Raw genomic sequence first — 15,564 nt, forward strand, 5'->3', positions numbered from 1 at the left:
GTGATTGAAAAAATATTAACATGCTTCAGTCACAGTGTTTATACATTTAATTTTCTAATACAGTTTTTTTTATGATATTTTTACGTCTGTCTTGCAAAATCTGGTTAACTGCCAGAATAACCAATTTATATTTTTTCAGGTTTTCTGCTTCCTATAGTTTACTGATTTTACTTAAAGTAGGTCCAGTCTTTTGGTAACCTAATATGCATTTAGTAAGGCCTGGAATTCTACTTAATTTTTTTCAATTAACTTCATTTTGCCTTTAAGAGAGTCGCTCTTTGCAACTGACTAAGCATCTACAGAGTCTAATTTCATTTATATAGGAATCCTCAAAAAGAATCTTAATGTCCTTGAAGAAAAACTGGCCCTCTCATATTAACCAGTGGTAGGGGATAGCTTCAACCCCCATGTGATTCACATGGCTTTGTGCAGAAAGGAGAGAATAGGGTTGTTGTTTTTTTTTCTATAATAATAATTAGGAAGTTCTTAACATGAGACTGGACATGTGAAGAGTTTTGTGAAATAACCTTTTATTTTTTTAATGTGCTTTTCAATATTCCATATTGGCATGCATGGCTGATTTTCTAATACTGTTAATTGCCAAGCTTTTCATTGTAAATCACTCGTATAGAGCTATGTAGCTATGTGGGTAGATCCACCTACTAGGTGGATGGAGTCTGCTTTCACTATGCAAATAAGAGCGTAAAACCTTTCCCCATATAGTCAGACAACCAAATAAACACTGCTGAGAATGTAATTACACAATATTGTGCCTGCAAGGAATCCACAAGGAAAGTCTAATTGGCCAGCAGGTGTTCTGAAGGTAACTGCTGATACATACAGTAAATAGAAAAGGCCTCTTCCTTGAGGGAGTGCAAGAGCAAGCCATAATGTGCTCAGAAAAATCAGAAAGCTGTGTAATTCACACACTTCCAACTGTGACCAAGCTTTCAGAAGCATCTACACTGGTCATATGATGATACGTGTCCTACTGAACAGCAGTGTTTAATGGTTATCTGGCATATCTCTAAAGAGATCTATATAATGTCTCTAAATATCTTTACACATTACACAGCACCTTGTGCTTAGGGAATGAGAGGAGTTTCAGATTTTATGACCACAAGCCCTTTCTCTTGGCCAAGATTTGAGTCGTGTCACGAAGAAGACATGGCTCAGCTCTCGTTCGCGTGGCTGTATCTTGGTACCTTTGAAAAAAGCAGCATTCCATCTGGCTCATCCCAGGCATTTATTACCTCCACAGGAGGTTTAGAAATTCAACTAAAAATGTAAACGGCAGTAAATTTTACATCCTCAGTTTTAAACCAAATGGAGAACGAAATTTAGATCACTCTTGCAAATAAATATTAAAAGCAGTTTTGAAAATGTATTCCACCTGCCAAACTACTCTACACCATCAAATTCAGAAACTATATTATCCTTCCAAAGGGCTCCAGTTCTAGTCCTTATGAAATACTTCAAAGAAGGTCAGAACGTTCCAAAGCAATGAATATTTCAGCAATTCTTTGATATTCATTATTTTCTTTTGCTCCAGTTAAATCTGTACATGAAACCCTAATTGCTACTGTTCTGAAGAAATGAAAGCTGTATTCTGAGCTCTTGTGTTCCCTTGTGTTACCATATAATGGCATTATAACAAATTCTATTGATCGGGGAAGACATTGGGTGAGCTTGTAAGGAACAAGATGATTAATTTCCCCCCTTTGTTGATTTATTAAGCAGTTGCCCTTATTTATCTCATCTGGTTGATTGGAAGCCATGCACTTTCCCTTTTCTTTTTTAACTAATTCATCATTTTGCATTTGGAACATGAGTTGATATAATAAAAAAAGTTGGCCATGCAAGCCTCAAAAGAGAAAGCATTTTTGTAATAGTTGTCATTTTCATGTACACTCACAGATATATCTTTCACACTTCTCTCTATCTATATATATATATAGAGAGAGAGGGAGAGCTCAAAGCAATTTACATGATAACTCAGATGATTTTATATTTCTAATCACAAAATATTCACGGCCTATGAAACTTTTTGCAGGGGTTTCTAAAACCATGAATGTAGTTGCTTGGCTATGTAAACTTAAACTTTTATTGACGAACCCGGGGCTGAAGATCTAAATTTTAGATTTTTTATCTGTTTTAAAGTCAAATGTAAACTCATTAAATGGGCGCAAATATCTAGTTAATTCATTTGTATTCATATACTAAACTGTTTCACATAGACTACATGACAATATAGTTGACTCATTTACTCAATTCAGTATGAGATTTCGCAACAAATTTGAACATGCCAGGAGACAATACTTTATGTGGGTTGTCCAGTTTTCTTAGCTTTGTCTTAGTAGGTCCTGCCACACGAATACCTCATTTAATCATCTATTTGTATATTTAGCATTTAAATGTGAATTTAAGTAAAGCTGTGCGAGAAGATGAGGGATTCAGTATTTTTAAATAACTGCAGCCAGAAGTGTCCTATACATATATATTGATATTGTAATAATATCTGCACCATGAACAGGATTTGAGGTCTCAAAGAAGAAAAAAGGCTCTAGAAATTTCTCACCAGTGGTATCAGTACAAGAGGCAGGCTGATGATCTCCTGAAATGCTTGGATGACATTGAAAAAAAATTAGCCAGCCTACCTGAACCCAGAGATGAAAGGAAAATTAAGGTAATGTTGTTTTAGAATGTCAATACTAGATTTTATTGCTACAGTTTAATTTCTTTACCTTAACATGGGTGGATGATATTTGAAATTGTTGCTGTTTCCTCTTTGAGCGTGCTCTCTGATTTGCTGCGTTTCCTCGTATTGTGTGTTGTTTTAGTAAATGTGCTGTATTAAGTGTTTTTCAATTGGCCTATTGTTGAATGAATAAAATGTTTTATTTTTAGACAATGTAAAATGAGTTAAGAAATGTCGTATGTTTCCTGGTAAAATTGTAATTGACTCTGTGTATCTTTGTTCCAGATGAACAAATGACTTATCGGTATATGGACGGCTTCTTTCTCATGTTAGCACATTCATTTCATCAGAGCATCTTCACACATCAGTGTCAAATCTCTGTAGATTTATTTGCATATTGTCTGAAGGTGTTTTTTTTTTTTCCTGTTATTATTTTACACTTTTTATTTTGCTTCATTCTCTGTTGAGTTCCTCAAAACTTTTAAAAAAGAAAATAAATAGCCACTCACCCTCTAAATTATATTCTATGTGGATGGTCCCTAATCAGTAATGAGTAGCCACTTCAGTTTGGGTCAATCCCCAAAACACTAGAGGAATTGAGAAGAAAGAAAAATGTTAGATCAATTTAAATATTTTCTTAGGGAGCATATCTAAAACTGAGCATTCAAAGGATAACTGAAATACCATTTGGATTCTTGGGTGAAGATGACAGTGATGGCTTCCATATTTGTAAATTACGGGAAATGACAATAAAATGACAACAGCCTAGGAGATTTCTGAGAGAAGTATGTGCTGCTTGCAGGTTGGTTGATGTGGTTAGCTAACTGCCCTGGGCCCTGTATTGGTTTTGCTCAATAGGAAATTGATCGTGAATTGCAGAAGAAGAAAGAGGAGCTGAATGCAGTGCGTAGGCAAGCTGAGGGCTTGTCTGAGGATGGGGCCGCAATGGCAGTGGAGCCAACTCAGATCCAGCTCAGCAAGCGCTGGCGGGAAATTGAGAGCAAATTTGCTCAGTTTCGAAGACTCAACTTTGCACAAATTGTGAGTTGTTACTGGCAAACCCACGTATGTGTTTGCAACTACTACTCTAATAACAGAGGCCAACTAACAGGAAAAGACAACCTGGGTGCAATTTCAGGCTTCTAATATGCATTCTGCAAGTGAGTAGCTTGCCCTCGCTTTGGGCTTCGGCAACAACTAGAGGTTAAGTTTTCAGATTAAAAACACAAGAAATTAACAGCACGGAGGAAACCGCCCCTTTATCAAAAATGAAAACTACATCTTAATTTGTTTTGCCACATCATTTTTTTCATAACATTGGCAATGTGAATTTGTCAATTGATCATACATTTACTTTATTTCAGTGTCTGATCCAAAAATATGTATTGCTTTCCTTAGACCATCCCATGCTAATTTTACTTTCTTAATGTATACATAGTAAACAATAAATCTCTTGTGAACCATCTTCTTATATCAACTTGCATAAGAATCTTATGTCATTGACTTCAAGAATAGTAGTTTAGTCCTTGTATCTGCCCTAGCTACTTAATGGGTTAAAAGGCTTTTTAGACTTGGCTGCCTGATAAGATGGCTTATAACTGACAGCAGATTGGATAATATCAAATATTGTGACTACTGAAATATTACAAGCCAAAGGGAAAAGGAGCAACTGTTCTTTTAAACAACTGAATGGAAAGTTTGTGATTTTATTTTTAAAAAGGCAATTCATAATCATAAGCTTGGTCTTCATAGTTCTTTTTTTGGTAATAAGGTATAAACCATAGAATTTTTGAAAAAATATTTTTGTTCCTATTCTGAGATACCATAACGAGAAGAGGAATGGTTACTGCTATGTAATTTTGCAAAAATAATGCTCCTCACAAGACAAGTGTGTCAAAGTCTGGGAAATAAGGATTTATTATTCGGTTGGGTTGAATCACATGAAACCCACAGATACTCCATCATTTTTGACCTATGTAAATGACAATTTCGCTGTTTTCAACCTTCAGATGAGACTTTTTTGGGAATTTCTTATGGGTTGATTCCATTTAATTTGGCATATTTAAAAAATATGCCTTAGATGACGTAACTTTATTTTATAAGTGTACAATTTTGTTGATGCTGCTTATTAACCAAGGGAAAACACACTGCATATTATTGCTGATTGTATTTACACATTAGAAAAATCCATGAATACACTGCCTTTGATGAAACCCAGTACCCTAAGATTTAATAGCCACTGAATATTCTGAGAAATTGGAAGAAGTAATATAATATATTGCGACTATATTACACTTGAAGTCCAATTCCAGCTGATTGCACATTTCAGCCTATTATCCTTCCTGTTAGATGTTATGAACATAATATGTCATAAATCACTGAAGCTTACACTAACAGAAAGCCTGTGTGTATGGATACAAAATGAATTGAAAGATTAAGGCAACCATAAAGAAAATTCAAGTAAAATATTTTCTCTCAATTTAATAGATCATTCAGGGACAAGTCTCTTGCTTTGATTTATCTGACTACTAACTAATTTCTCCATTCCAATTTTCCCATATCTTGACAAATCATATATGCAGGATTAATTTTTTTTAGAACCTGGTCCAGGTAAGTTATTAACATTTTATAGTTAAATAGACACAAGATCAAAAATCTACACAAACCAACCACTCAAAATGTCATTATGCCTTCATACATAAAAGGACTCTTAACACGTATTTGTAAAGTGTAATGGTGGTTGGTAAAATCAAGTAAGGATTTTTTTGAACCAGCATAACATTTTAAAAATCATACTAAAATGCTATGATACATTTCCTCTTAAAGTTTCTTCTTGATTTTATATCTGAGAGATCCAAAATTCACAAGGTGCCTGGGATGGGAAAATATTTTTACGTGAACTCTGGTTTTCTGTGATCACAGAAGCAATAACAATACGTATGAAGACTAATCAATTTAATACTACAGTTATATTTGGCTTTGAATTTTAATTAGGACTAAAAGGTGATAGGGAGAGATCCAAGATGTATCTTTTTATTCCACTGATTACTCATATATATCAAAAAACTGATTTCACATGTCTGCAACTTGGTTAGAGTCATCTTACCCAATTTTCATACACTGAGGCCATTTGAGATTAGCCATGCGTAAACAGCTTAACCAGGAGTTATGTTTGGAATAATCCTACAGTGGCCCCGATCCTGGACAGGTAGTCATAACTTCAGTATTCTTTCTTTACTGCTCCCTGGTTCTTTTTCTCTTGCTCTCATCTTTCATTCTCCCCAATGTCCCTTTCTGTTCTCTCTAGATGTAAATTCCAGACTTTGTTTGATGCAGTGATTTTCAGTTAGTCTTTCATATCTTAGGAGTAGCAATTCAAGATTGCAGGTGGTACTATAAAGTGCCTAACAGTTGAGAGCTGTGTTCAAAATGTGAAGTTTATTTTCCTTATTTCAGAGATAAAGGCTCAAAAATGGACTAAGCAGTGCACACTTTGTGCACTTCAGGAAATATGTCCATGTCAGAGCTACATATGGTCATAATAAAGCTCAGACAAGGCCGAGAACTTTGAGGGAACCATCAGGCAGCCCTGAGCCAGACAGGCATGTAGACCAAAGCAGAGTACCAAGGGTCACCAGATGATGGTCCTCAGGACAATCCGAGAGACCGTAGAGGAGGGAAAACAGACTGGGAGGAATCCGAGTATTCAGGAGGTTGAAGCCCCAGTCCTAGTTAGGAATAGAAGACATTTCTAATATGCTTCCTGTTGTCTTGAGACCTGGCTGCTCATTGAAGACCAAGTGATGATTGTAAACTGAACATAAGGAATTTCCCCGTAGGATGTTTCGTAACACCTGTGTGGTCTAGTAAAAAGGCCACTTTCTGGGGTGAACCGCCCAGAATATGTATCCCAGTTACTCTGTCTGCTAACTGTATGCTCATGGGTAAATATCCCTCAGCCTGATTTCTCTCACCTGTGCCATGGAAATATGGACTTTTGTGATAATGAAATATGGCGGTATTTGTAAAACACCTGCTGTATTATAAGGGCTCAGTGGCTTAAAATTTTCTTTCTTCTTCTTGCAGTTGATACTGGAATAGGGACATGATTTTTAATTTCTTTTATATATATATATAATATAGAGAGAGATTTATAATTTTATTAGCAACAGATAGATATATTTTGTTCAATGTAGGTTACAGAGTAGATTCCATAATCCGTGAACAGGTAGTTTTATGTAGAGTCACAAAGTATTTGCAGGAAATTTCATGCCAAGCTGGTGATTGTACCCCATGAAGGCATAATTCCCCATAAACACGTCCATAATACCCTGTCTAAATTCCTATATCCTACAGAAAGGTAGAGAAAGAGGTAAGAAAAAAACCGAAGGCTTTGAAAATTTCTTAATGGAAACTTATGTGTAATTTTTATTAAGCATAATTGTAGCATTTGAAAGTTAATCTCCCAGAGATCAAGATCATGTAGCCAAAAAATTGCACAAAGTACCACCACAATCCAGGGCTATTGTGGAACTCCTAAGCAAAATTAGGTCACAGACTAAAATTATAATGGTTAAGAAAAAATTCTTTTCATAAATTATATTAACAGATGCCAAAAAATAAAAGAATGCACATCTGAGGAAATTAGACATAAGAGAACAATCAGGAAAGGACATTAAAATAAATGTTTATGGAGTGCCGGGATGGTTCAGTTGGTTGAGCGTCTGACTCTTGATTTCAGCTCAGGTCATGATCCCAGGATCGTGGGATGGAGGGAGCCCTCCGTTGGACTCTGTGCTGAGCATGGAACCTGTTTAAGCTTCTCTCTGTCTTCCCCTAAGCCCTTCTCCCCCACTTGTGTGCTCTCTCTCTCTCTCTCTCTCTCAAAAATTTTTTAAACATAAGTGTTTAAACTTTTTAAAGTGTTGTATTTTTTTAATGTTCAAAAATATTTTTAAAAAGAATGGAATGGAATTCCTACAACAAACGCAAACCATTTTGCATAGGGAAAAGGAAGATTGGAAATAATAACAGGTCCAGAGATTAAAATATAATTACTAAAATAATAACCCATAGAACTTTTTAAATAGTGGATTCATTAGAGAAGAAAAATGAATGCATTAATTGAACGATGCTGAGGATAATTTTGCTTTGCTGAAAATACTGGTAGATGCAGAGAATGGAATAAAAAACTCAAATATATGCCTGAAAAGATTTCCAGACTGAAAAAGTAGAGAGCCTGGGAAATAGAGAATATTTTATATAAATGACTGACATTTAACAAAATTGAATAAATCTCACTTTACTTGGGTCCTCAGGTTGAATAAAGGTCAGCCAGTCTGGAGTATGTACGAACAAGTCACACCTAACTAGGTTTGAATGAAACTCAGAACAGCATTGATGAGGAAGGTATTATAAAAGCTACTGAGGACCAAAGAAAGAATACCTACGGGGTGACAAAATTGACCGTAGACTTTTCATCAACAATAGATATTAAAAGACAATAGACTAATACCTTCATGTCCTGTAAACTGTGACTCAAGAGTGAAGACAAAATATTTTCAGACATGCAAGTATTTTCAGATCAACAAAAACTGTGAGAATCTATTACCTATATATTCTTGCTGAATTACTAAATGGTCTAGTATAAAAAAGGAGCATGAAGCCAGATAGAAGGAGCAAGCTATATAAAGCTGTATAGAATACTATATATAAAGAAGGATTTTTTTCATTAAATCTTGTACTCAGCCACTAAAATTGTAGCAAGCACAGCAAAGGAAAACATGGAGTGCTAGGAGAATGTAGAAGTGATTGAACTCAATTTACAGGAGAATACAATAAACAAAAGGCTCATTCTGGAAGGTCACAACAAGTATAAGGTTTGTGCCTAATATTTTCAGTGTGAATTACTGTCAATTATCATGTTTCTAGGAAGCAAAAACAAAAACAAAAACAAAAAAAACACCAAAAGCATAGTAAACCTTTGGGATAGGTGTATATACATGACCTGTCATAGGAATGGGAGCAAAAATAATGCACACGTCTGAGCAAAAGTTGGAGAATGAATGTTCCTTTTCTTAAATACAATAATTCCACTTGCCCTGAGTATCCTGTGGCTTCAAATAACAAGTAAATAATGCTGATCATCAACATTTTATATCTAAGAACTCTTTATTCGCCTTCTTCTTTTGGGTGCCTAACAGATATGTCAAACATAACCGAGTGAAGAATTAACTGGTTGTGTCCTCCATGTAATTTGGCTCCTACCAAGCTCCCTGGTAAATTACCCTGTCACTTCCGTCAAAAACCCAGACATTATGCACAATTGGTCTTTTCTCATGATTACCCATGTAATTCATTTCAAATTCTCTTGGTTCTTCCCACACAATACAGCTTTAATCAGACCACTCCTTAGTATCTGCATTGTGGAAACCCTAGTCTACAGCATAATCATCTCTCATCTGAGTTACTTCAGCAGCCTCTAACCTTTGCTTCCAGCCTTTCCCCACCTACACTATGATCTTTCTGGTGAACCAGACTGCTCCTAAAGCATGAGTGAGATTCTATCAAGCCCTTGCTGCTCATTACCCTTTCAGTGCAATCCTGTGAGCTCAAATCCTATACGATTTGATTCCTGCCTACCCTAATATTCCAACTTTATCTCCCTTTTTGCCATTTTTCCGTCACAGAGGCACAACATTTCTCTCCATACTTAAGCCCACCGACACCGTTTCCATTTCAGGGCCTTTATATATGCATTGTTTCTTCATGGGCTATTTTTCACCTAGACTCTTATGAGGGTGCTGGAGCGTAGACATCCTTCCATTTAGTGACAAATAAGCATTTCATAGAGTGTTGATGTATAATCTGGACAGGTAATACTTAATAGGGTGTGGTTTTTTTTGGTATTGTAAAGACATTTTAATACTTTGTATAAGTATTCATTTCTATTGGAATTCTCTAGAAGAAAAGGGAACTACTATATTGTGAAGGATAGCTTTTAGTTTATCAGAGTAAATTACAATAAGATATGTTAATAACGTTAGAAGCACACATTTCTAAAATATACAAATTCTTGAAGAATTGATAGAAAATTAATTTTTAGTAGATTTACTTTAAGTGCCAAAGAAATGTATTATATAAATTAGTCCATATGTGATAATTTTGTAAGACGACAGCACTTTCCTAATGTGAGCATTCCTCCGCTAACTTAAAAATTGTTTGAAGTTGAATCGAACTTTACCTTTATAAACAGCTTTCACATATATCTAGTCTGTTTCCATGAATAACGCCTCTTGAGTATTATTTTCATTGTCATTTTACAGTCAAAAAATGTAAATGAAGTTAATTACATTTATCGAAGGACATGTGTAAAATGTAGAAGGTACCACGCTTGAACTCAGTGCTTCCTGAAATGTGGAAGTCATTCAAAACAAAGAAAAATATCTAGCGTCTCAATAAGTTTGAGAAACACTGAATTAAGCAAAGTTCCCTTACTCCAGAACTTGGCAGGGCTTTTGATATGCAAATGTGATTATGAATTTCTACAAGGGGAATAGATTCTGCAGACTTTCACATCTGGATAGTTGCAGTACAAAAGGGGAAATTTCATTTCGGTTTTATGATAGGATTCCTGCGCGAGTGGTTGTGAAGGACTAGTGTTCTTCAGGAAAAAAAATAATTGGGAAAAGCTTCACTGTACTAGCATGATTTTGTTACTTTGGATTTTCTTAAAATAAAACATTGCTTCACGAGGAAAGTAACCACAGAGCTGTCATCACTGCATGTAAAATAACGTCTGAACCTAGATTTGATATTCCATTACTCATTTTTTGGTATATTTGCTCCTATCACATAATGACAACCAATTAATTTTCAGACTAAGGAGGAAACATCCTCTTTGCATAATTGCCACATAGATATTTTTTTTCCTTTGCCTTGAAATAACAACAAAGATTGTCAGCTGCTAATGCAACATCCTTGGAGAATTTGGGAACATAAATAATTTTCTTAGAGACAGAATGTTCTTTACTAAACAGACTTGTGAATATAAAAACCTAATAATTGTTGCTAAGGGAAATGAACCAGGAGGTAGCTGCTTATAAAGTTTCTCCCTCTCAGCTTCAGTCCTGTGGTAACATATCACAAGAGTTCAGAAAGAAATCAAATAAGTCAAGATTCTTTGTCTCCCAGATTGTGATCATAATAGTTACTGCCATTTCTGTAGTAATTTTTTCTAGTCTCCAGTTAAGGAATAGAATCAATTTAATCACTGTTTGGTAAATAGAATATGTTTAGCTAGAATCACCTTCCAGGAAGATGCCAGACTGGCTAACTCCTTGACCCCTCTTTTCAAATGTAAGGAAATTCTGAATAAAATATAATTTTTAAAACGTTTTAAAGACATAGCTGAGCTCAAAATATCAAATGGAAACTTCTTCCCTCACTTTGCCATAAATAAGCACATTATCTCATATGACGGTGAATCTGGATTGTGGGTCCACTGGTTAGGAGAAAGTTTCAAAGACCTTTTGCACACGTCCTTATACAACATCTAGTATAGAGATGTAGATGAAAACCCTGTCTAAACATAGAAACTTCAAGGTCTTTGTTCGACATGTAGAGGGGAAATAGATAAATCCTATCCACAAGCCAATTAATCTGCCAAGGATTCTGGCTAGAGAAGAAAGATCTTTGATAATTAAAACTGAGTGTGGGAGGTCTGAATTTATATACTAACTATAAGCCTCTATATTCCTAAACTGAGAAACTTGCACAAAATTGGTCCCAATATTGGTGAAATCTGCAGAGTCTTGTCACAGAATCATGCAGTAAATCATTCTTTTCAGAGTCCCACAGACACACAAAGACTGAATATTCGTTCACAGCAAAATATTATAACCCATATGAAGAAATAAATGCATGGTCACTTACAGTCATCTAACATCATGGTCAAGAGATTTAGTACTTCATGAACTTAATAGAAAACCATCACATATTCTAAAGTAAATATGTTGAAATAAGCAAGGAATAAAATAACCGTAATTTATAAAACCACTGTACCACAGAAAAATATACAGGTATCTATGATGGTCACACATCAACTAAAACTTGTGGAAACCAAAAATTAGTCATTGAAACAAAAAGCTAATTATATGTGTTCAACACATAATTCAACAAATGTGAAGAGAAAATTAGAAAGTCATTATGCTACAGTGATCAGAACATACCATGTAAAGATAAAAAATAGGGAAAATAAGCCAAACTGAGAACAGAATTAGAAGCTTTATGACTAATTGCAAAAGGAGAGGACCAAAAGGATACAGGAGAGACAATATTTAAGGGACAACAACCAAAAATTTCGCAGAACTTAAGAAACACATGAGCCCACAAACTGAATAAATACATTGGTGTCCCCACCAAGATGAATTAAAATAGGTGTGTCAAAGCATAGAGAATATATAAATACCTTGAAAAGAACAGAACGCATATGTATGTCAACACAAGTGACTTATTTAATTGAAGGTTCTGATAATTTTAAAAATCTCCAAATTTCTATTGGATTAACATTGCAAAATCAAGACAAGGCCACTATTTTCTTTTAATTAGAGAGAGAGAGCGCGCAAAAGGGAAAGGAGAAGAGAGAGAGGGAGACACACAATCCGAAGCAGGCTCCGGGCTCTGAGCTGTCAGCACATAGTCTGATGTGGGGCAGGGCTCAGACTCATGAACTGCGAGATCATGACTTGAGCTGGAGTTGGACTCAAAACCAACTGAGCTGCTCAGGCACCCCAAGACAAGGCCACTATTTATAAAATAGGTTCTACCTGTGTTAGAAGAACTGTTATTTTGTTGTAATGTTTATACTTGGGGCAAGGAGACGTAGGATTATATTCTGCATCTCTCATCCATGCAATGTAGACTAGATATTTGAGCCTCAGGATAAATTTAGTAACTAGTTTTCTAACAGAATTAAGGGAAATAATGAACCACCAAAAATGTTGAAGGAGTTCCAAAATATTTTTTATTTTATTCACTTTTTATTTATTTTTTATTTTATTATTTTATTTTATTTTATTCACTTTTTATTTTTTATTTTATTCACTTGCTTGTAAGATCGTATGCGCAAAGGTTGGTGTCCAGAGTCCACACTGCTAGGTATGCTGAAAAACGAAGAGCCAACTTCACACAAGGACACAAACAGCAGAATACAACTCCCAAAGACAAAGATAATGAATTAATGAGACACAGAATGCAAAATAAACGTGTTAAATATTTTTAAAATAGTAATAGTTTGCATCAAAAGTAGGAATTAGGGGCAAGAGACAGTAATAAATAATGATCAGGAAGTTTTGAAAGGAATGGAATAGAGCTTCCAGCAAATGAGCAATGTAATAGCTCAATGCTATAGCTCAGTAATGCAGTTGACAAGTTAAGAATTAGATGAAATAGAACAGGGAATTAGAAAATTGGAAGATAGATCAAATAAATGCCCTCAGATGCATAGAGGTCAAAATAGAGAAACATGAAAAAGAATTACAAGAAAGGGGGTAAGAAAGTCAAATATACCTGGCAAGAATGGAGAGAATGGATAAAAGCCAATATATGAAGCGACAATTGCTTATGAGTATCCAAGATTATTGAAAGTCTTCATGATCAGGTTGGAAATCAAGCAAACCTCAAGGAGGAAAAATAAAAAAGAATACACCCATCTATCCTCATAGTACCTCCTCTAAGTTCTAAAAATAAAGAGAATTTTCAACACAGCTGAAGAGACAGATTACCTAGAAAATAATGACATGTATAAATGACAGCGGATTTTCAAGCAATGAAAACGCCAGAAGGTGGTAGGATAATGTTTTCAAAAATAATGAAAGAAAAACCATCTATGAATCTAGAATTGTATACTTCTAGAAACCACCCCCCCCCCTTTTTAAATAATAGTGAAATAAAGATCGTTCCAGCCAAAAATTGAGCAAGTTTACCAGTAGACCATTCTCACTGTGGGGTCCTCAAGGTTGTTGGGTTTTGTTTTGTTTTAGAATTAGCCAGGATCACCATTGTTCAATTATCAATCAAAATACTTTCAAGTTGGGTTAAAAGAATTTTATATCCCGAACTTTCACTAAACATTATATCATCTTTTTCTGTGTTAGTAAATATAAGTTCTGCAAACATTTGTGAAGCCTAGATAATAATCCATGGCATGTTTGTTGCTTCTCAGGGCTGTTTTTTAATCCGAAGGTAAATGATATCAGATGGAAGATTTGAGATGCAAAGAATGATGAGCAAAGAAAAGGCTAAACAAACGGAGAAACTAAAGAAACATTTACTACACTTAAAATTGTCTTATAATGTATCAAAACTCAGAATGAACACTGGACATCAGTGACATTAAAGTAGAGAGGGAGATTGCTTGGAGTTCTTCCCCTTGCTCACCTCCTACTTTTCTAGATGTTCTTTGTCAGCCTCCGTGGGTGGTACCTCCTTCTCTACAGTTGAAATGCCTCAGTGCTCAGTCCTTGGACATTTTCCCTTTTCTATTGATATTTCCTGCTTTGCTGTTTTCATCCAGTCTCAAAACATTAATGTCAAGTATAACCTAACAACCCACCACATTTTTATAACCAGACTGTTCTCCCCTGAGCTATAGTGGCGACACTGTCATTTCAAAGTTTCAAGTAAATATCTAGCTTTGTTTTCCTTTACTTACTCTCAACGCACTCCACACACACGTCGTTTAAAAAGATCTGGTGTGTGTATATGCTCAGAATGTTCCAGTGGATTCCCGTCTCTTTTCAAGTGAAATCCAAAATCCTTACATTGATTTCGAGGGATATATGACCTTGCTCCTTCTTACCTCTCAGGTCTTACCTCGTGACACTTTTTATCTCCCGTTCACTCTGTTCTGCCTACATTGGCCTTTTCGCTCTTGCTGGAACATGTCTGGCATGCCCCCTTTGCATTGCATCCCTCACACCTAGAATACTCATCCCCCAGATATCTTCGCAGACCCCTCCACCTTTGCCTTCAAGTTTTTACTTGAAAGTATTGTCCTCAGTGAAGCACATACGCTTGCTCAAACCCTTCCCTATTTATTTTTGTACATAAAACGCACTACCGGGAAACATTGACGTATTTCCTTTCTTCATCTTATTATCTATCTTTCTCCCTAGAGTGGAAGCTCCAAAATTGGAGGAATTTTCTTTTTTCCCACTGCTTTATCCTCAGAACAAAAAACAATGATTAGCAAGTAATAGGTGCATGATATATATTTCTGGAATGAATGAATGAGTAAAATCATTCTAAGATCTTCTTAATGCTCAGAGCCTAGACAAAAGTTTTTTTGTGCACGTTCATAATTTTAAAGTAACCATTATCACAAAAAAATACAGTATAAAGTTTCTGACGTACAGAGAGAAAAAATAAATACAGAAACTATTGAAATAAATGAATAATCCAAACTGGATACTGGGGCTTAAGAACATTAATTGAATTGCCCAAAATTTCTATATTAACACAGGACTTTGGTTTTCCTGAAACTTTCCATTTCACAGCCCTTACTGTATATAAGGTAAGATGCCATTTCCATTTAGTATTTTTCTGAGTTTAAATAAAGTCACCATTTTATAAATAAGGTTCGTATAACATGTTACCTCAGAAACATTACCTTAAGTGACTGGGTCTAAATAGCACAATAAGTTAGAAATATTAACATAAATGTGCTTTTATTCATATGCAGTTTTTTATAGTTAGGTTATGGACATATTAGGTACGTAATTCTGTATGTTCATCTTTTGAATTAAAGTTATAGTAAACAACTACAGTCACAATTTATTTTGGTGTCAAATATGTAAATAAACAAA

The 15,564-nt window shown here is 35.1% G+C and overlaps 1 protein-coding gene across 12 annotated transcripts in view; it reads left to right on the plus strand.

Annotated features, from left to right (window-relative positions):
• Positions 1-15,564, plus strand: part of DMD (dystrophin) — a 2,113,538-nt gene that overhangs the window by 935,730 nt on the left and 1,162,244 nt on the right. For all 12 annotated transcript variants that reach the window (XM_081792827.1, XM_081792829.1, XM_081792824.1 and 9 more), the window contains 2 exons: positions 2,534-2,686; positions 3,557-3,739. In XM_081792827.1, the coding sequence (XP_081648953.1) occupies positions 2,534-2,686; positions 3,557-3,739 (336 nt within the window). The remainder of the gene's footprint in view (positions 1-2,533; positions 2,687-3,556; positions 3,740-15,564) is intronic.

The sequence above is a fragment of the Panthera onca genome, chromosome X (assembly GCF_046562875.1).
Source record: "Panthera onca isolate mPanOnc1 chromosome X, mPanOnc1 haplotype 2, whole genome shotgun sequence".
NCBI classification, from domain to species: domain Eukaryota; kingdom Metazoa; phylum Chordata; class Mammalia; order Carnivora; family Felidae; genus Panthera; species Panthera onca.